General features: G+C 44.8%; 1 protein-coding gene across 3 annotated transcripts in view; it reads left to right on the top strand.

Moving 5' to 3' along the window:
* flna (filamin A, alpha (actin binding protein 280)) overlaps positions 1-21558 on the top strand; it is a 52573-nt gene that overhangs the window by 30576 nt on the left and 439 nt on the right. Inside the window, exons 14-47 of one of the 3 annotated variants that reach the window (XM_061735565.1) lie at positions 367-480; positions 638-781; positions 865-988; positions 1776-1936; positions 2022-2112; positions 2774-2943; positions 3181-3298; positions 3398-3510; positions 4618-5086; positions 7142-7315; positions 7399-7561; positions 7641-7801; positions 7924-8091; positions 8186-8309; positions 9485-9641; positions 9730-9919; positions 11157-11180; positions 11629-11876; positions 12254-12328; positions 12979-13078; positions 13545-13685; positions 13804-13932; positions 14418-14591; positions 15631-15792; positions 15878-16081; positions 16196-16348; positions 16424-16546; positions 16636-17040; positions 17746-17861; positions 18703-18835; positions 18955-19131; positions 19288-19506; positions 19588-19788; positions 20654-21558. The exon at positions 20654-21558 is cut by the window's right edge and continues 439 nt beyond it. In XM_061735565.1, the coding sequence (XP_061591549.1) occupies positions 367-480; positions 638-781; positions 865-988; positions 1776-1936; positions 2022-2112; positions 2774-2943; positions 3181-3298; positions 3398-3510; positions 4618-5086; positions 7142-7315; positions 7399-7561; positions 7641-7801; positions 7924-8091; positions 8186-8309; positions 9485-9641; positions 9730-9919; positions 11157-11180; positions 11629-11876; positions 12254-12328; positions 12979-13078; positions 13545-13685; positions 13804-13932; positions 14418-14591; positions 15631-15792; positions 15878-16081; positions 16196-16348; positions 16424-16546; positions 16636-17040; positions 17746-17861; positions 18703-18835; positions 18955-19131; positions 19288-19506; positions 19588-19788; positions 20654-20838 (5610 nt within the window). In that variant the 3' untranslated portion in view covers positions 20839-21558. The remainder of the gene's footprint in view (positions 1-366; positions 481-637; positions 782-864; positions 989-1775; positions 1937-2021; positions 2113-2773; positions 2944-3180; positions 3299-3397; positions 3511-4617; positions 5087-7141; positions 7316-7398; positions 7562-7640; positions 7802-7923; positions 8092-8185; positions 8310-9484; positions 9642-9729; positions 9920-11156; positions 11181-11628; positions 11877-12253; positions 12329-12978; positions 13079-13544; positions 13686-13803; positions 13933-14417; positions 14592-15630; positions 15793-15877; positions 16082-16195; positions 16349-16423; positions 16547-16635; positions 17041-17745; positions 17862-18702; positions 18836-18954; positions 19132-19287; positions 19507-19587; positions 19789-20653) is intronic. The other 2 variants (XM_061735566.1, XM_061735567.1) reach the window with 2 other exon arrangements.

The raw sequence follows: 21558 nt of genomic DNA, 5'->3' as shown, positions 1-21558 counted from the left end.
TGGATGTGTTTGATAATTCTGACCCACATGATGTTTCTGAAAGCAGTTCCATCAGCATTCTGGGAGCTGATTGGTCCTTACAGCATCATTAGCTGCCAATACTTGCTGTTGAATCTCAATATAATACTAGTATTAATATGTTGCATAACTAGACAGTCATATAATTCATGCAACAGCTGAAAAAACAGTTTTATTAACAGTAACCCAAATCAATATCGGATCGAATCAAAGCGTGATAATCGATTCTGAATCTTAAGAATCGGAATCGAATCGATTCTTGATATTTGAATCGATCCCCAGCCCTAGCGCGCACGTGTATATAAAACCCATGTAGCAAGACATTTTAATGATGATTGTTTCTTCTAGGTTAAGGCATACGGGCCAGGCCTTCAGAGCAGCGGTTTGGCTGTTGGAAAACCCACAGAGTTCACAGTTGATGCCCAACAAGGAGGAAAAGCTCCTCTCAAGATTGTGGCCCAGGTACTGTACCGCTTCAGTGAATCCAGACTCAGAAAAGAAAAGTGTGGGTGAGGGGTGGCGTAGTTGGCCGATGACCAGAATTGGCTTGACCTGCTAAAACGGACAAATCAGTCTGAAGAAAGTTAAGGAACTTCTCTGAATTGTGTCTTCTGCGTAGGACGGAGAGGGAAATCCGTTAGACGTCCAGGTTAAAGACAATGGCAACGGCACATACACCTGCACGTACACGCCGCGTAAACCTGTGAAACACACAATCATGGTGTCCTGGGGAGGAGTCAACATCCCTGACAGTCCATTTAGGGTGAGTAGACGCGGACGAAACCCGAGCTTTATTTCTCTTCATCACAGAAAAGTCTCTTGAGCTTGTTGTGTTTTGGACAACAGATGACGGTCGGAGCAGGCTGCCATCCAAACAAAGTGAAGGTGTCTGGACCCGGAGTGGCCAAGAGCGGCCTGAAGGCCTTCGAGCCAACGTACTTCACCGTCGACTGTGCTGAGGCCGGTCAAGGTAATGCTACATGACACTTTAGTCTTACAAACGAATAATAGGAGAGCACTTTTCTGTCCCTGCAGTTTGACTGTAAAAAATGCAAATAGGGAAAAGGCTTGTGACAGAAATGACCCCAAAGTAAATGTGCAAAGGCCCCTTGAAGGTTCATGAAATCATCTATCATCACACTGACCATCAGGTCCAGTGTAGGCACATTGGATGCTTATTAGCCCTAGATATACAGGACTTTCTCAAAAAATTTGAATATTGTGATAAAGTTCTTTATTTTCTGTAATGCAATTTAAAAAAAAAAAAAAAAATAAAAAAAATAAAAAATAAAATAAAAAAAAAAACACAAACATACATTCTGGATTCATTACAAATCAACTGAAATATTGCAAGCCTTTTATTATTTTAATATTGCTGATTATGGCTTACAGTTTAAGATTAAGATTCCCAGAATATTCAAATTTTTTGAGATAGGATATTTGAGTTTTCTTAAGCTGTAAACCATGATCAACAATATTAAAATAATAAAAGGCTTACAATATTTCAGTTGATTTGTAATGAATCCAGAATGTATGACGTTTTTGTAATTGCATTACAGAAAATCACAATATTCTAATTTTCTGAGACAGGCCTGTAGTCCTAAAGGTCAAAGCATAAGGTCCAACTTCTGGTGATGGTCCCCGTGTTTAGGGACCAACTTTCATTATGCTGATGATGCACAAAGAGCTGTAGATGTAAATGAGGGATTGAAAATGTGTGTGACTGAGGTCAAACGCCATTTGCTTCCTTGTTCCAGGTGACATCAGCATTGGAATCAAGTGTGCCCCCGGTGTGGTCGGCCCCGCGGAGGCCGACATCGACTTTGACATCATCAGGAACGACAACGATACGTTCACTGTGAAATACACTCCCCCTGGAGCCGGCAGCTACACCATCATGGTGCTGTTTGCCGACCATGTGAGTCTGAGTCGGGAAACAGGAATGAAATGCGTGCGACTGTGAATCTTGTGTTTTTATTAATGAGCACTTGTGTGTTGTTTAGGCTATTCCAATGACTCCGATCAGAATAAAAGTGGATCCCTCTCACGATGCCAGCAAAGTCAAGGCTGACGGACCGGGACTCAGTCGCAGCGGTAAGAACAGTAACACGGCAGATGCTAAATGTTCAGTTTTGACTACTAACAGTTATATCAAGAAGTTCTTTTTTTTTTTGTGCTCTTTTAAGACTGGTTGTTTGACTTGTTGCTGATTTCAAACAATATAAAATGAAAACCTTTTGGCTGCACTATGTTGCAGGATGAAGTTGATGGGAAGCAGTATTTACTAAAAAAAACTGGTTCAGTTTTCTTGCCTGTTTCAACTAATGATGTGGTTACAAACCACTTCTGCATTGTCTCAATGTATTCCCTTTTCAGGGGTTTAGAGGACAAAATAAAGTCTGCTATCAAAACATGACTGATATATATCTGTTTCACTTTTTTTTTTTTTTTTGCTAAGATAGGAGATATTGATGAGCTACGCTCTGCTTGTTAGATTTTTGCAGTTCTATTCATCTTCATTTTTCTTAAATTGACATGACTACAGTAGATACAACTCATGCATTGTATATGAAATGGGAAAATAAATTACTTAATATAAATGTCTGTGTTCTATATTCATGAAAAAGTTTTTTTTTATATATATATGTTGCCATCAGGAAATGTTGGCTCCTTACAGCACTCTGGAGACTACAAGAGTTAAAAAAAACAAACATGGAAATTAATATGAAAATCTGATTTCTTCCTTTCCTTTCAGGGGTAGAATTGAACAAGCCCACTCACTTCACCGTGACCACTAAAGGAGCAGGGAAGGCAAACCTGGACTGCAACTTCAGCGGTGCAGTGAAAGGAGAAGCTGTCAAGGACTTTGAAGTCATCAACAACCACGACAACACACAGACTGTGAAATACACACCTGTGCAGCAGGTGAGATGGGCAGACACTCTCTTTCCACCCTGTGAATCGTATTGTTTCTATGTTTATTGAGAAGAAGTTCAACATGTTGGAACAATAATGTCGGTTGTATTGCCCGGAGTCTCTAGCGGCATATCCAGGGTGGATAGTTTGTGAGGAGACATTAAAGAGCTCCTCTCCACCATAGCCTGGATAACTAGGGTACGATGAACGAGGCTTGACCACATCTTTGTTCTGCATCTTCACCAGGGTCCTCTCGGCGTGGCTGTGACCTACGGCGGAGATCAGATTCCCAAGAGTCCTTTCAATGTAGCCGTGGCCCCCACGCTGGACCTGGGCAAGGTCAACGTCACAGGCCTGGGAGACAGTACGTTCTTTATCCCGGTTCTTCTTCTCACAAGTCGGACTTCACTTTAATCCTGAGATGGTTTCATAAGTTTCCATTTGCTCTTTTTTGTCATTGTAGAGATGACAGTTGGCAAAGATCAAGAGGTGACTGTCAAGTCAAAGGGTGCTGGCGGTCAGGGCAAGGTTGCTGCCAAGGTGACCGGCCCATCAGGGAAGCCAGTCGCCAGCAAGGCAAGATTCATTTCTCTCACTACCTTATTGTCCATTTGGTAGGGGTCTAACTATATATCGTGGCACGAAATTTCGCGATACAAAAACGTCACGATACGTGTCGTGGAGGTAACAAAGTGTATCGCGATATTGGGTTATTAATATTAATCTATTTTACTAGTTTTGACTAGTAACGCGCATGCGACCGCGCGGACCAAAATCTTCCTCCGCTCAGAAGAAACTAGTCCCGTTTTGAGCTCTGAACCTTTACTTATGTAAGGCCGGTGTAGAGTTAAGCCTTACCTTATTAAATTAAACCTTTTTCAGGTCGTGAGTAGGATAAACACGGAGACAACTTCTGCTGAGTTCCAGTGTACTTTAATGTCACTCAACAGTGTAGGATTTTAGAACATCAACACAGCACCTAGTGCCGTACTGTGGCGTATCACTCCGCCCAATCTAAAACAGACTAATCACTACAGATAAACTGACTAGTGTCATTATAGTCCCTGATTTACATCAGAATATAAAGAATATATTTATAAAATAATGAACCCTGAATTACCAAAATAACCTTAACAAAAATAAATCTCCTCTTACACTTATAAGGTGAGCATGAATCAATCTTTTTCATTATGTATAATTGTATGTATTTATTTGCATTTATTTATTTAATTTTAGTAGTTTAATTTCTGGAAAAGAAAAAAGTCAAATCATACATGAGAGAAACTATTCAGTTTGTGGCAAAATATTTGTACTTGTATGAAACTGAAGATGCATAATGCAAACCTGACATTTACTTTTAGTTCAGTTTGTGGAAAATGGTTGGCCTGGCTTTCTCTTTAAAACTTAAACAGTTATAAAGCATTACAAACTGTAACAATAGGGCAAACGCACAGCATTGTTTTGTATTTTGTGTCTTTCAAATAAGACAATTTTTTCCAGTCATATGTTCCTCATTAAAAAATACTGGTATAATATCGTATCGTTATCGTGACCTCAATATCGTGTACCGTATCGTGAGATTAGTGTATCGTTACACCCCTACCATTTGGAGACCATGTTTTCAGTGCTCCTTATTCTTAAGTGTGCATATTTCTAAACCTCCGCTGGCCCGTGTTATTCCAGGTTGAGCCGGGACTGAGCCCAGAGACCAGTCAGCTGAAGTTCATCCCACGTGAGGCGGGACCATACCAAGTTGAACTGACCTATGATGGAGTGCCGGTCTCAGGTTCCCCCTTCACCCCGACAGCTTACCCCGCCACCGACCCCTCCAAGGTTCGCTGCTCTGGCCCAGGCCTGGAGCGGGCCAAGGTCGGGGAGACGGGGGAGTTTGTTGTGGACTGCACCAACGCCGGCCCGGCTGAGCTGACCATCGAGATCATCTCAGACAGCGGCACCGAGGCCGAAGTTCACATCCAGGACAACGGCGATGGGACCTACACCATCACCTACATCCCTCTCTACCCCGGCTCCTACACTCTGACCATCCGCTACGGTGGCCAGGATGTGCCCAACTTCCCTGCACGGCTCACTGTGGAGCCAGCGGTCAATACCAGTGGAGTCCACTGTTTTGGACCAGGAGTGGAAGGCAAAGGTACGCTAACCCGCTGCAGGAGCTGCAAATCCCCTCAGTTTAACCCTCTGCAGGAGCTTGATGGTTTAAATCAGTGATTCTTAACCATAGGGCCGCGGCCCACACTTGGGCCGCGAGCGCCATCTAGTGGGCCGCCAAAAAAAATTCAGTTTTGTACGTGTGGGCCGCGGGGGCCGCGGGACTGCATAGCAACTCCCAACCAAATGAGGAGAAGAAGACACTCAGCTAGCTGTACGTGTAATAGTAAGAGAAATGGTGTGTCTTTACAGAGAAAATCCTTCATTTTGCACAGAGTAGGTTTAGATCCGCCAGGATTAGGGATCGATTAATTGGGTCTTGCCCAGAGCGAGCGAGCGCGGCGTGATACTTTATCCCGGCGCGTCCCCGCGGCCGGGGAGGTCGGCTGAGGCTGCCGCTCCGGCGGTGGGCTCCGTCGTTACTGCTGAAAGATGGTAGATGTAGATGCGTGGGCTGTCGTGTCTGCTGGACTGGACTGTTCGGGCTTTCGAAAAAGCATCGGAAAGTAACTGCTGCAGCGCGACCAGAGAGCTGCGGTGCGGGCTGTGCCCGTCGCAGCTGATCAGGCTCGGATGAAACCCGACACACTGAGTCCTGGCAACTTATTAATGTAAATAACTTAAAGTAAAATCAAACTAAGTTTTGTCCTCGCTGTATTTTTAAATATGCAACCCGGAATGGACAGATTCATCCTGGTTCAGTCTTCCCACTGGGACAAAACCAGTGTCTCATACGTTCAGAGACCGTGGCGTTCAAAGTGCGAAAGTGAAACGCCACTGAAACAAAACACAAAGTTTTTCATCAAACATATCCACTCAAGTCTGAACTGAAGTCACAGAAAATAAGCTGAGCATCTTAAAACATCCATGTTTGGGTCCAGATACAGCTGTGAAGCAGATTTCTCCACAGTGAACATAATTAAAACTAAATATCGTTTCAGGCTCATCAATGAGCACCTCCACATGCATATGAGAACCTGAACCTGAACCATAAATTGTTAAGATGTGTTTATATTAATTTAGTATAAAAATGTGTTGAGACAATTAACAAAGAAAAGGGGAAATTCAAACTGCTGGTAGAGAAATAAAATAAGATAGCATTTGAAAAATAAAATAAAATCTACTTTATTTTTAAGAGAAAAAAATATGTTTAATTCAAGTTAAACATGTTAATTGACAAATATGTACTTTTTTTAATATAACAGTCAGATGCAGATGTTGATACAACTATGAGGCTACTTGAATGCACACACACACACATACATATATATATATATATATATATATATATATATATATATATATATATATATATTATGATGTTCTGGACCTTCGCTTGAGTAAATTTTCTCTAAATGGACCTCTTAAAGTTGAATACCCCTGCTATACAGTGTTTATATTTAATGGGCCCCGGGCCGCTCTGTACTGAAAAAATTGGGCCCCAAGGTCAGAAAGGTTAAGAACCCCTGGTTTAAATAACTGCGGTCACTGAATTGTGTAATAATCTTTTTGGTTTTTGATGCTTTTCCCACATTGTGAATGTGTTTGACTTGGTTCATAAAGCATCTAGGAGCCTTTGTTTTGGGTTTTTTATTATATTTTCCCTGCAACATTGCTATCTGGCTACCAGATCCTTGACTTTACAGAACCTAAATGCTCACATGTCTGTGAGCAGGGCGTGTGTTACATGAGACTACATCATGCTGGGTGTGTGCGCTTTCACACTAGTGTCCTCCTTAGTTTCGACACACCCGCCACTTCCTCTTTATTTTTTTAAATTTCTTTAAAACGTACCCTGCGTCTCCTAAGGGCCAGAGTTTTGAGAGCTTCTTAAAGCGGTTCCATAAAAACACTGATGTGATTATCTGACAATGATGCCGGGATACTGAATAAGAGACCCGGGAGGAAAACCTGTAAATGTAACGCAACACTTCACATTAGTTTTTAACAAAATAAAGAAAAGAAATCCTTGAAAAATGGAAACAAGCTCATCGTTCAGTACATTTCATGTTTTGTGCTCTACGTTCTGTGATTTCAGGAGTCTTCAGAGAGGCGACCACAGACTTCACGGTGGACGCTCGTGCCCTCACGCAGACCGGAGGAGACCACATCAAAGCCCTCATCAGCAACCCGTCTGGAAGCCACACGGATTCTCTCATCTCTGACTGCGGAGATGGCATCTATAACGTGGAGTACACTCCCTACGAGGAGGGTGAGTGACAGCAACCAGCCCTCCTCTGAGTGTTGGTTTTCCCCTGGTTCTCCTGATTCATGATGGCGTCTGCGTGTCCTCAGGCCCACACAACGTGGAGGTTTGCTACGACGGCTCTCCGGTGCCCAAGAGTCCGTTCCGCGTCGCCGTCACCGAAGGCTGCGATCCCGGCCGTGTTCGCGTGCACGGCCCCGGGCTGAAAGGCGGCATTACCAACAAGCCCAACAAGTTCACCGTGGAAACCCGGTATGTGAGCGAGAACCTTCACTCGGGAGAGTTAAAGGTGGGAAAACGGCACTGATGTCTATCCATCTTCTGTCTGCAGGGGAGCAGGTACTGGCGGTCTCGGTCTGGCCATGGAGGGTCCGTCAGAGGCCAAAATGTCCTGCACCGATAACAAGGACGGCAGCTGCAGCGTGGAGTATGTTCCGTACGAGGTCGGCACGTACAACCTCAACATCACCTACGGAGGACAGCCCATCACAGGTAGCGTATTTGACTTCCTAAGCTCTGGCCCGATACCTCAGGACGTCTCGACAAACTACGAGGCTGATGAGACGAGAAGATTCCCTCACTAACTTTTCCCCTCTCGTGTTCTGCCTGAGCAGGCAGTCCGTTCCAAGTGCCCGTTAGTGACACGGTGGACAGTACCAAGGTGAAGTGCCAGGGTCCTGGTCTGGGCAACAACGTCAGAGCCAACATCCCGCAGGCGTTCACCGTGGACGCCTCCAAAGCCGGAGTGGCCCCGCTGCAGGTCCGCGTACAGGGGCCCAAAGGTGACGAGCAACACAACGCTTCAACGTTAATCGTGATTAACGTTTGTGTTCAAGCGTTCTAAGGTGGGGTTCTGGGTTTAATCTGCCCGTTCAGGTGTTGTGGAGCCGGTGGAAGTGGTGGACAACGGTGACCAGACGCACACCGTCAACTATGTTCCCACCAGAGAGGGCCCCTATTCTATCAACGTCCTGTACAATGACGAGGAGATCCCACGCAGGTAATCCCCAGGAACACCTGAACGAGCATCCATGTACCTCATCTTTTTATTTTTTATATATATATATATATCTCCCCCCGATTTTTTTTTTTTCTTTTTGCCATTTTACCACCCAGTGCACTTACCCAGGTGACAGTCCTGGGCATTGCTTCCCTCTACCAACCCCAGGAGGGCCCTGCACTGAGCTCAGGTCTCCTCCTTACTTGAGGAGTGAGCAGCTTCTTTTCACCAGACAGGGTGGGGCTTCTCTATGGAGCCAAATCAAAACCAAAAGTTTTGCTAATTTGAAAATAAAATTTGAACCTGAAAATTCTTTTTTACAGTTTCAATTTTTTTTTTCAGTATCAGATCTAAAACAGCTTTTTAAACAGAAATGTGTCACTAATATCAGTTTTTTTCCACTGCCAATCACGTGAATATAGTGTATATACAGTGTTGATTCATACTTCTACTGATAACTTCTGCAACCTACGTTTCCCGAAGGCAACATGACTGAGGAAGGTCCTCCGGGTTCTCTGTTCTGCTGTCACTCATGATGCCACGTCCCTTTCAGTTGATGCCACGCCAGATCGGGGCCAAAAGTCTGAAACTGGAAAAAAAAGATGTGAAACTGAAAAAAAAGATCTGAAACTGGAAAAAAAAAATATTGAAACTGTAAAAAATAATTTTCAGGTTCAAATTTTATTTTCAAATTAGCAAAACTTTTGGCCTTGATTTGGCTCCATACTCCTCTGGCCGGATGTAGCGCGTGGAAGGATCACGTTATTCCGGCCAGATCCTCCCCACCCCATCTGGCGCCCAGGCTGGCCAGAGGGGGCATGTGTAGCCCAGAACTGCTGCAGGTTTTTGTGAGGGTAGCTCACATTGCTACCCAAGGGAACACGGGGAGAACATGCAAACTCCACACAGAAAGGCCCTTTCTCCAACCCCACCCAGGGTGTGGGCGCTGAAGTCATGGGGGAACTAACACGCACTTCATCTTTAAGAGTTACAAACGTCTAGCTGTTTACTCAGCTCAATGACTTTGAGCTTTCAAAGCGAAAGCGTTGTAGCTCCATATTTGGTCGTAATGGAGGTGTTCGCAGCCCATTTTCCTCCCTGCTTCTGCAGTTTTTCTCAAATTACTGGGATATGGTTTACAGTCCTCCTGTGTCGCCCTCCTCTCTCTCTCCCAGCCCCTACAAGGTGAAGATGCTTCCCACCCACGACGCCAGCAAAGTGCGCGCAAGCGGCCCCGGCCTCAACACCACGGGCGTGCCCGCCTCTCTGCCTGTCGAGTTCACCATTGATGCCAAAGATGCAGGCGAGGGACTGCTGGCCGTGCAGATCACGGTGAGCACTTGCATCATCGACGTGAAACGGATATGAGCAGACGATCTCGGTTTTTAAACGTCGGTGACGCGTTCCTCCGTTTCTGCAGGACCCAGAGGGAAAGCCCAAGAAGGCTAACATCCGTGACAACCATGACGGGACTTACCTGGTGTCCTACGTGCCAGACATGACGGGGAGGTACACCATCCTCATCAAGTACGGCGGCGATGAGATCCCATACTCACCCTACCGCATCAGGGCTCTGCCCACCGGAGATGCCAGCAAGTGCACTGTCACAGGTTAGAGAGTAAAATCAATGCATTTACACCTGCAGTCATGGAAATTAAGATAAAAATATTCTTTTTTTTTTTTTTAACTTGGAGTACAAATACCACCCCTTTTTGGTAAGTTATGACAGAATCTGTTGTTCTGAGTGGTCAGTTTTCGCTCTGAACGACAGAAATGAGTAGCGTTCTGTATTACGAGTTCCCAAATGCAAGATCGGATTATTATAAGGATTTTATTTCCACTCTCTTCCAACGTGTCCTGCTGCCATTACAGGTGAGGTACTCTTTCAACATTGGCACCTCAGTATTTAAATTGGCGTACAGCAAATGAGCTGCTGCTTATCGCTCCAAGTACTCTCACAGTTCTGTGTGATGACTGAAATAACGGAAACAGCCGTTTCCTCAAATGCATTTCTTTCACCAGACTTTTTATTTGATAGTAGGCAGTGATAGGAAACATAGCAGACAAAGGGGGGCGACGTGGAGCAAAGGGCCTTGGGTCAGGACTCCAACCCGGCCGGCTGCGTGTTGGATCTGCAGACTCTGTAAATAAGCCCCCCCCCCAGATAGTTGGCCTTCCCTGTTCTGCACTTGCAAATATTTTATTAAAAAGGACACTTTTTCCCTCTATTCCTTTCCTTTTCCACCCCCCGGCCTAGATCTGGGTTGTAGTGACCCGGATTTCTGCAGAGCTGGCTGGACACAGCCATGCAGGTCATGTAGGTGTACCATATAGGGCCTACCCTGAACCTGCGGGAGGATTCTGAGGAAGCTAATGCATTCACAGAAATAAAGTGTAACATTTTAGATCTAAAAGTAGTTTCCTTGTTTCCACTTTCAGTCTTTAAACTCAACCAGTGAGTCGGTTTGGTCTCTGAAGAGTCGAGTCTCTTTTTGCTGCTCATATCTTATGTTTCCATGCATTGATTTGTTGTCCCTCACGCTGTGCTCCTCGGTTACACTCCACCACCAGCCCCCCACCCCCCACCTGCTGTAAATGCACACACACACACACACACACACACACACACACACACACACACACACACACACACACACACACACACACACACACACACACACCACCTCCTCCCTGCTTCACACTCCACGATCACCGTTGTTGTCATTGATGTGTCTGGAGCACAGTTATTGCCACTCAGCAACCCCCACACGCCCACCTGACTGTCTTTATTTGTCACTTTTTGTTTCTTTGTTGCTCCCCCCGCTTCTCACCGTTCCTTTTTATCAGTCTCAATCGGCGGTCACGGTTTAGGTAAGCCTTCTGATCGATTTTTGTGACGTAGAGTCATTACTCCTTCCTTCCTTCTCTGTCAGCATGGAGGATAGTGGTACCCGCTTTCAACAGGACGTCCCATTCTGTCTTCTGTGTTCTTCCCATCTCATTTTACTCCTCTCTCGTAATGGTCTCCTCTTCCACCTCATGTTTTTGTTTTTTATTGGAGGAACTAATTGGACTAACGGAGTAGGTAGGATGGCATGGTGGAATGGCTCTTTGGCTAATCTAGCTCTCATTTATAGATGGAAACTGACTTGTTAGTAACAACTTACAACAGAAATAACATGACTAGACTTTAACCTCGTTCTCATGGTTGTGGAATGTGCATGCAGAGTTTGAGAGACGGTCTGTGCTGCCTATTTTTTTTGTTTGTTTTCTACAAGAAACATTTATAACTAATCACATCCCGTTTCCCCCCCTTAAGGCGCTGGCGTTGGCCCAACTATCCAGATCGGTGAGCAAACGGTCATAACAGTTGACGCCAAAGCCGCGGGCAAAGGCAAGGTGACGTGCACCGTGTGCACACCGGAGGGGGCGGAGCTCGACGTGGACGTCGTCGAAAACGAGGACGGCACATTCGACATCTTTTACACGGCGCCGCAGCCCGGCGAGTACGTGATCTGCGTCCGCTTTGGAGGGGAGCACATTCCCAACAGTCCGTTCCAAGTCACGGTGAGAACTCTACAAGAACCCGTGCGTTGAATGGAAACCGATATGATGCCCAGTCGAAGTCGACACGAGCAGGCAGGAAATAAAGACGAGACTGGAAATTCTGATGATGATGATGAATATTTTCTAGGATTATTGCAGGCATAAGCAGGAAGTGTGTTGTCTGAGTTTGTGCCGTAAAAATGAATTGTGCTTTTTCAAAAACTGGCTTCCGCTGCTCAGAGATTCAACGGGCGTGATGCGAGGATGAGGTTTCTCCCCGCAGATCCTGGTGGCGTCAGATTTTCTTAGTGATTCTGACTGCTGTTTTATTCCCCGTCAATCCCTTCTCTCTTTTTACTCTCTTAAACCCTCCCTCAACCACCTCCCACCCTCCTCAGGCACTGGAAGGAGCTCCATCAGACCAGCTCATGCAGCAGAGCCAAATGCCCCAGTACTACGCTCAACAGCCCTGGGTACCTAAAGCTTCAGTCGCCACCCTCTTAGTTCACTTTTTGTCCAGTATCCTCTCTTCTCCTCCTCCATCTCACCATCATCCCACATAGCCTCACGTCATTGGTCTGTTATCTTTTTTTCACAGGTGTTTCATCTTTGATGGAGCTTTTCTGTCATTTCTTTCCCGTCATGTTAACACTTCATGTTATTCTTTAAACACATGGACGGTGCAGCAGAGATGCACAATATCAAAAAGAAAAAGCACATTATTATCAGTATGTATGGCAAGTATAGTAATGAGATTGTCCATAAGTGATTGTGCAGCTCTTTTGCTCGGTACTCCATGCTTAAACTTGCTTAAGAAACTCAAGGAGTCATTTTGAGAGTCGCTAATGTGGGCAGCTGCTCCCACATTTTCCAAAATGGCCCTCCGTTCCTCATCATTTTTCCTTTTGACTCGCCAGTGTTTTTGTCTGTAGCAGTTTTGTGTCAGCACCATTATCCCGCCCATCATTGCATCATCCCATCCATTGTCATTTCATCTCACGATTGTCTCATCCCGTGTTGGTGTGTGGAAAGCCTCTTCCACTCTGTCCTAAACTGCGTTGTCTGCTTTTCTGGCACCTGCTGCTGCAACCTCACCGTCTTCCCTCTGTGCTCCGTTCATCAGGCAACGGACAGACCAGTGGGAATCAATGGTCTGGACGTGGCGGGGCTGAGACCTTTCGACCTGGTCATCCCATTCACCATCCAGAAGGGCGAGATCACAGGTAACACGGAGAAGAGGCTTGAACCCAGTCATTGATGATTTCTGCAGAGCTGGTGTAGTAGTAGTAAATATTTATTTTGGTCAATCACAAACAAAAATCAACAAACAAGATAACACAGGTTTTTCCCTGGTCAACATTGTGATTATTTGACCGAAAAGGTCTGGGCTTGAAGCATAAAGATTATCTTGCCCACCTTTTAACAGAATAGAATATACAAAAAAACAAATGAAGTATCATAAGTCTACACAAAATGATGATGATGATGATAATAATAGTAATAATAATATAATAATAATGATAGCTCTGAAAACAGAAAGTGAAAAGATGCTAAGGAAACCGGCAAAACAAATTTAAGTTGTCATTTTATCTCGTGCATGTGTGCATTCTTCTTTGTTTGCTTATTGTGTTTCTATATATGTGACGGGACATCCTTTTTTTTTTTTTCTCTTTTTTTTTTTTTTTTAAGGTGAAGTCCGAATGCCATCGGGCAAAGTTGCCAAGCCTGACATCACCGACAACAAAGATGGCACCGTCACGGTCAAGTATGCTCCCACAGAAGCTGGTCTGCATGAGATGGACATCAAATACGACGGCATCCACATCCCAGGTACGTCAGGACTCCCACGTGAAAATGAAGATTTATGACCCCTGAAGTCATAAATCACGTCTAACTGCTGCTTTATCATCCTGGCTCTTCTGTCTTCCCCTCTATTGTCCACCTCCAGGAAGCCCTCTTCAGTTCTACGTGGACTACATGAACAGTGGTAATGTTAGCGCGTACGGCCCCGGCCTCATCCACGGGACCGTCAACAAGCCTGCTATCTTCACCGTCGACACTAAAAATGCCGGAGAGGGTACGTAGCAGTCGCTTACACTAAAGCTGTGCTAGGGCTGTGCAATTAATCGATTTTAAATCTAAATCAGATTTATTAATCAAGACGATGTTAAAAAAAGGAAAATCGGAAAATCGATTTTCCTTTTTTGCAGCTGGCTGCATTACAGATAGAGCTCGGCCAGTCATCTTTGTTTGGTCAAGAAAATTGTCACTTTACTAAACTCAAGGAGGATTTACAGTATATTTCAATTGCACTTCATTCCCAATAGGGAAATTTGTTTGATATTTTTCTTTAAAAATAAAGATAAAATATTTGAAACAATTTATTCCATTGTCTTTTGTAGTTTTACCAAAAAAATCGAGATCGAAAATCGGGTTTTCAGAGAAAAAAAATCGGGATTTTATTTTTGTCCAAAATCGCCCAGCCCTAAGCTGTGCTATTAATCACTGGTGGGAAACATCCACGTAAGCAATATTCAATACTGACCATTCATGTTTTGATAGGGGGTCTCTCTCTGGCCATTGAGGGTCCATCCAAGGCAGATATCAACTGTTTGGACAACCAAGATGGGACCTGCACTGTGTCCTACCTGCCTGTGCTGCCAGGAGACTACAGCATCCTGGTCAAGTACAATGACAAGCACATCTCCGGCAGCCCCTTCTCCGCCAGGATTACTGGTGAGGCCACTGTGGGAGGGGATCTGCAGGAGCTCAGCCTGCCTCTGTACATTGGGTCATACACAGATTTTATAAGATTTTATCTTTTTACAGTGAAGCTTTTGGTTACTATTCAAATTAATCCAAAGTAGTCAGAATTACTAAGCAAAGCTTATGACGGCTGCAACCAAAAGGTGATGGGGATGGTCATTGCTCTTCTTCCAGCCCAATCTGTGTTTACATTTTAGTTATTTAGTTTAAACACCTTTTTATGTATCAAAATGTTCTCAGGCAGGACAACATTCCTCAGATGTATCACTGGAGTGTGATGTTGGTGAAAAAGCAGTGCATGTCATACATTTACCTTTTTCAGAAGAGAAAAGTTGCCTCAGACTTTAAGATGCAGACTCTAAAATCACCTGAGCGAGGGCTGAAAGTCATGTTCTCATAACGCCAACTGAATTATCATCTGCAAACGGCAAAAATTGAGAGCCAAACATTTTTTACCTAAGATGTCTCGATGTGCTTATACCAGGGGTCGGCAACCCAAAATGTTGAAAGAGCCATATTGGACCAAACACACTAAAAACAAATATGTCTGGAACCGCAAAAAATGAAAAGTCTTGTATGTATAAGCCTTAGAATCAAGGCAAATGGCAAAAGTGGAAATGTCGAGAAAAAAGTTGAAATGTCGAGAAAAATCAAAATTTCGAGAAAAAAGTCGAAATGTTGAAAAAAGAGTCAAAAGGTCGAGATTAATGTTGAAGTACAATTTCGAGAAAATGTCAAAATTTCGAGAAAAAAGTCGAAATGTCGAAAAAAGTCAAAATGTCGAGAAAAGTCAAAATTTCGAGAAAAAAGTTGAAATGTCGAGATTAGAAAGGGAAAAAGGAAGAGAAAAAAGGAAAAAAGAGAGGGGAAAAAAAAAGGTCAAACATTTTTGAAAAAGCTCCAGGAGCCACTAGGGCGGCACTAAAGCGGGTTGCCGACCCCCTGGCTTATACCATCAGTGTGTGCCATAACTGATCGATCAATGCCCTCTCTCTCCCTCTCTCTCCAGGTGACGACTCCATGAGGATGTCCCATCTCAAGGTGGGCTCTTCTGCCGATATCCCTCTGGACATTGGAGAGCTTGATCTCAGCCAACTGACAGCATCCCTCACCACGCCCTCGGGCCGCGAGGAACCCTGCCTGCTGAAGATGCTGCGTAACGGACACGTCGGTGAGCGTCCCGTCGGATTCAACCCAGAAGAAACTGATCAAGCGTTGACGCAGCCCTCACCTCTCGTTGTTCTGGTCTGTCACAGGCATCTCGTTCGTTCCTAAGGAGATTGGAGAGCACCTCGTCAACATCAAGAAGAACGGCCGTCACATCCCCAACAGCCCCATTTCTGTGATGATCAACCAATCGGAGATCGGCGATGCCAGTCGCGTTCGTGTGAGTGGGCAGGGCCTGAGCGAGGCCAAGACCTTCGAGCCCGCAGAGTTCATCATCGACACTCGTGAAGCAGGTGCATCACTTTATGAAAAACACAATACCAAGAAAAGGACTTGATTTAAAATCTTTAGCGTTCATCTTAAATGCTTTTCCTAAATGTAATTTTACCGTCTTCGTTGCCGTGCAGGATACGGTGGGCTGAGCCTGTCGATCGAGGGGCCCAGTAAAGTCGACATCAACACTGAGGACCAAGAAGATGGAACCTGCAAGGTCACATACTACCCAACTGAGCCAGGAAATTACATCATCAGCATCAAATTTGCTGACCAACATGTGCCAGGTGCGCGCTTTTAATCCTGGTTTGATATGAAGCCGCGGTGCTCATCAGTTATTAAACTAAACTGTGTTGATGCAGGGAGTGCATTCACGGTGAAGGTGACGGGAGAGGGCAGGATGAAGGAGAGCATCACCAGGAGGAGGAGAGCAGCATCTGTTGCTAATGTCGGCAGCCAGTGTGACCTCAGCCTCAAGATCCCCGGTAATCTGAAGCAGGAAATCAGACAAATCCCAGAGATCCTTCTGTGCGACTGGAGCGGCTGTAGCTCATGCGCTTTTTGTCTTTCTCAGAAATCAGCATAGCGGACATGACGGCTCAGGTGACCAGCCCGTCTGGGAAAGTTCACAAGGCAGACATCATGGAGGGGGAGAACAACACGTACTGCATCCGTTTCGTCCCCGACGAGATGGGCGTGCACACCGTCTGCGTGAAGTACAATGGCATGCATGTGCCTGGAAGCCCGTTCCAGTTTACCGTCGGGCCCCTGGGTGAAGGCGGGGCTCACAAGGTCCGCGCTGGAGGCCCGGGCCTGGAGAGAGCAGAGGCTGGAGTGCCAGCCGAGTTCAGCATCTGGACGAGGGAGGCGGGGGCCGGAGGGCTCAGCATCGCTGTGGAGGGGCCCAGCAAGGCTGAAATCGCCTTCGAGGACCGCAAGGACGGCTCCAGTGGAGTCTCCTACATCGTGCAGGAGCCCGGTGAGAGGAGACCAGAGAACTGAGCATGCACTCCAGATTAAATCAGTTTTTGGGTTTTTTTTTTTTTTTTTTTTTTTTAAACGTTGTGCTATAAAATAGTGATGCACCGATTGTTCGGTAACCGAAATTGTTCGGCCGAAAATGGCAAAAAAAAACACTTTCGGTGTTCGGTGGAATAAGTGGGGAAAAAAACGAACAATTAATAACAGCGTTGTAAAATAAGGAAATAGACTGGCCGCTCCGTCCCGTAACGTTGCGTACTACATAAATCGTTGGCCAACCAAAAACTAACCCCATAAGAATTTTACCTAACATTCACCAGGAGGTGGAACCAAAACAACAGAATGCTGGAAATTAAAAAATTTTCATTTTTTTATGTTCAATGAATATTTTCTACCTTGTAATTTTGTAAAAGATTTTTTTCTTTGAAAAGCACGCCTAAATCAAATGTATTTGATTTATGCAATGGTGAAAAAATTGGCAAAATAAATGAAAAACTGCTGAAGAACCATGTTCGGTATTGTTCGGTATTCGGCCAAGTGTCTATTATTTTCGGTTTCGGCCACAAATTTTCATTTCGGTGCATCACTACTATAAAATGTTTATTGCTAAATGTATCTTAATTTTGAAGGATAACAGACGTGTGTGCACGGTTGTGTATCTCTGTCAGAGTAACGCTGACCGCTCTGGTCTGCTCCCCTGCAGGCGACTACGAGGTGTCGATCCGTTTCAACGACGAGCACATACCCGACAGCCCCATCATCGTCCCGGTGGCGTCGCCCTCGGACGACGCCCGCCGCCTCACTGTTGCCAGTCTTCAGGTGAGGCTCTGAGACGCGCACACGCCAGGCCACTTCGCACTGCTCACAATGCAGCAGCAGCCTGCACTCAGGATTTAGTTCTGTTTGCTTGTTTTTCTTTCTATACCAGACTGTACTAGATGAGAAATTACAGTAGCGGTTCCAGTTCACTTTTTGTGTTTTTTTTACACAGGAAACAAATCTTAAAAATGTAGATTCAACAATGGCATTTAGTTCCTAAAGATTAGGTTGTAATAGTTTGTTCTCACTTAATCAAAATAGGAGTAATAGTCATAAGATCATCTGCTGCTGCTGCTGCATTGTGTGGAAGTGCAAGGGCTTCTGGGATACTTGAGGACTGTGTGTGTTTCTCGTGCCTCATGCTAAAGGCTCCCAACAGCTTCCCAACTCCTTGAGTGTTTGACGAGGCGCTAAAGGGTTAAAGAGGTTCAAATGGGCTGTTTGTTTTGGTTTGTTTTTGTCCTTCATCTCATTTCCCAGAGAGTATTACAAAGCTCCTTTCTGACAAAAAAAATTGATTTGGCAAGTTTTCTTTTTGTTTTGTTTTTTTTATGCTGGAAAGGTTTTCCTACATCAATATGCAAGTCCAGCAGCTTGCAGACCCACCCCAACATTTCATTCATTCTCACAAAATATCACACCATTTCTTTCTCATCATCCTTTTTTTTTTTTTTAATCATCACATGACTGTCTGTTGCACAGCCCTCCTCTTTAACCTTGTTAGCAACCTCCAGGTAAGCTATTAAGTGGATGGTATTGTAAATGGAATGGGGGGGGGTGGCTGGATAGTAATTTGGGCGGGGACGCAGTGTTAAGTGTGCGAGTATGTGTTGTCGAGCAGGAGTCGGGCTTGAAGGTGAACCACCCGGCATCGTTTGCCGTCAGCCTCAACGGGGCCAAGGGTGTGATCGATGCCAAGGTCCACAGTCCGTCTGGAGCCCTGGAGGAGTGCTGCGTCACCGAGATCGACCAAGGTAATCCAAGAGGAACCCACCCAGACTCTTGCGTGAGCAGATGCTCCCAGCCCGGTTTTTATTTAAATTGTATTTCTTCCTCATGAGCCTTGGCTTTGCCTTCCACTCTGCATTTCCAGATAAGTATGCAGTCCGGTTCATCCCCAGAGAGAACGGCCTCTACCTGATCGACGTTAAGTTCAATGGAAGTCACATTCCAGGCAGTCCGTTTAAGATCCGGGTTGGAGAGACGGGCCAGGCGGGAGACCCGGGAATGGTGTCTGCCTACGGACCAGGACTTGAGGGGGGCTCCACAGGTAGCTCCTTCAGAGTAGTGAATTTTCAATAAAGATGTGGTTGTTGTTCCTCAGATGTAAAATACAACATGAAATGAGCTTTGGATGTCTTTTTCTGAGAGGAAAATGGCCGGGACCTTATTCATCGTCCCACCTTTTTGTCTCGGCCGCCTCCAGGAACTGCGTGTGAGTTTGTGGTGAACACGAGCACGGCGGGCCCCGGCGCTTTAGCCGTGACCATCGACGGGCCCTCCAAGGTGAAGATGGACTGTGTGGAGTGCCCCGAGGGCTACAGAGTCACTTACACGCCGATGGCTCCAGGCAACTATCTTATCTCCATCAAATACGGCGGCCCCTACCACATCGTGGGAAGCCCCTTTAAGGCCAAGATCACAGGTGAGGAGAGTGTTTGTTTTTGATTTAACACCTGAATGGAAGTGCTTCCAAAACTGATTTAACTCTCTCCTCGTCGTCCAGGTTCCAAGCTCGTGTCCAGCCACAGTATGCACGAAACATCTTCCGTCATGGTTGACCCCGTGACCCGTGCCATCAGCTGTTCTCAGCAGGGCGCCGTGCCCACCCACTCGGATGCCAGCAAGGTGGTGGCTAAAGGCCAGGGGCTGACGAAGGGCTTCATTGGTCAGAAAAACAACTTCTGCGTTGACTGCAGCAAAGCAGGTATGACTATAACACGTTTTGTTTTTGTCGTGTCCATCCGTGACGTCACAGCATGTTCCGGGGGGAAACGACCTCATTGGCTTCATTAGTCTTGGGTGTTAAATATTAAATGTTGAAAGAAAATTGTCCAATGCACTAGGGCTGGGCGATATGAACCAAAAGTCATATCTCAATATTTTCTAGCTGAATGGCGATACTCGATATATATCGATATTTTTTCCGTGACATAATTGGGGTTTCCCCCAAAGCATTATAGCATAGCATCTCTGTTAGCTTCATTTTTTCTGAGGCAAACCCTTAAAAAAACAGTCAGTTTTAATACAAAGCCTCGTGCCAAATGTCACACAGGTTCCTTTATTAACAGAGGTCTGCACAATATCAAAATGTATAAAACAAATGAAATAAAAATAAACTGCCTGCATATATAGAATAAAAATGCTTCTTGAATAAAATAAAACATATCCCTTTCCTGCATAACAATTAAATTAAAATACACTGTGCAATTAATACAATGTAGACAGTAACAGGCAGACTTTTCCACTGAGGTTGACAGTTGTGCAAATAACAAAACATTTGTGCAAATCTCAAATAAAACATTCAAGTCAATTTGCACAAAATAAGATGTATCAAAATCATTAAAAAAAAAAAGTTTTTTTTTTTTTTAAATCGATATAAACGATATTGTCTCGTACCATATCGCGTTTGAAAATATATCGATATATATACTGTATATATTAAAATCTCGATATATCGCCCAGTCCTACAATGCACAACTTTTCACTGATGGACCGCTGTAAAACTTTAAAATACCTTTTTTAAACTGCTCTTCATGCATTTTTTTTTTTTAATTCGTCTCGTCCTGCAGGTCGCAACATGCTCCTGGTCGGCGTGGATGGTCCCAAGGTCCCTTGTGAGGAGATCCTTGTCAAACATATGGGCAACCGCATGTACAACGTCAGCTACCAACTGAAAGAAAAGGGGGAGTACATCCTGGTGGTGAAGTGGGGGGACGATCACATCCCCGGCAGCCCCTACCACATCGCCGTCTAAGAACACCACCTGTACCACTATTATTAACACCTGAAATCTGGTCTCCTTTCCAAACAGTAGTTTACAGGTCCATCACCCTCCTAAGCTGCAATATAAGAATTCCTGTTTGATCACCATCTTTAAAAAAAAAAAAAAAAAAAAATGACAAAAAAAAAGTTTTCCTTTTGGATCATATTCACTGTAATCTGGTCGTTCACTGCATTTCTTGTTTCATTGCTCATCTTTCAATAAACCGAGGGAGGAGAAGATGCACCTTTTATTACTGTAAACTAGCAGTCAGTTGTACTTAGTCTGTTTTTACATTTTCAGCCACATGTGGATGATAGATTAGTCTAAACTAGAGTACAATGTCAGGATCACACAGCAATCGTACATTTTGGGCCCTTGCTTTAGACGGATGTTACTGTTTACACTGGAGGACCTTTTGCATATGATAAATAATGAATTCATGAGCTTTTATATGAACAGTCACAGGACTTGGATTGAAGAATGTTGCGAGTAATGTGTTGTCCCCCCCCCCCTTTCACATTTGAGTTTTTGTGTAAGACCTTTAACTGTTTGTATAAAAGTGCCCTTGTCTGTTACCAGTGCAGCCTTTAGTGCTCAGTAGATGCCCGGCGTTCATGATGATCCTTCACTAACCCAGTCGTTTTACCTGCTGCTAGTGTGATCTGGTTTTAGCCACTGCTGTTCTTAGCTGAAGGAAAGGCGTCAGAATTC

The sequence above is a fragment of the Cololabis saira genome, chromosome 12 (assembly GCF_033807715.1).
Source record: "Cololabis saira isolate AMF1-May2022 chromosome 12, fColSai1.1, whole genome shotgun sequence".
In the NCBI taxonomy this organism is placed as follows: domain Eukaryota; kingdom Metazoa; phylum Chordata; class Actinopteri; order Beloniformes; family Belonidae; genus Cololabis; species Cololabis saira.
This window is presented reverse-complemented; position numbering and strand designations above follow the sequence as displayed.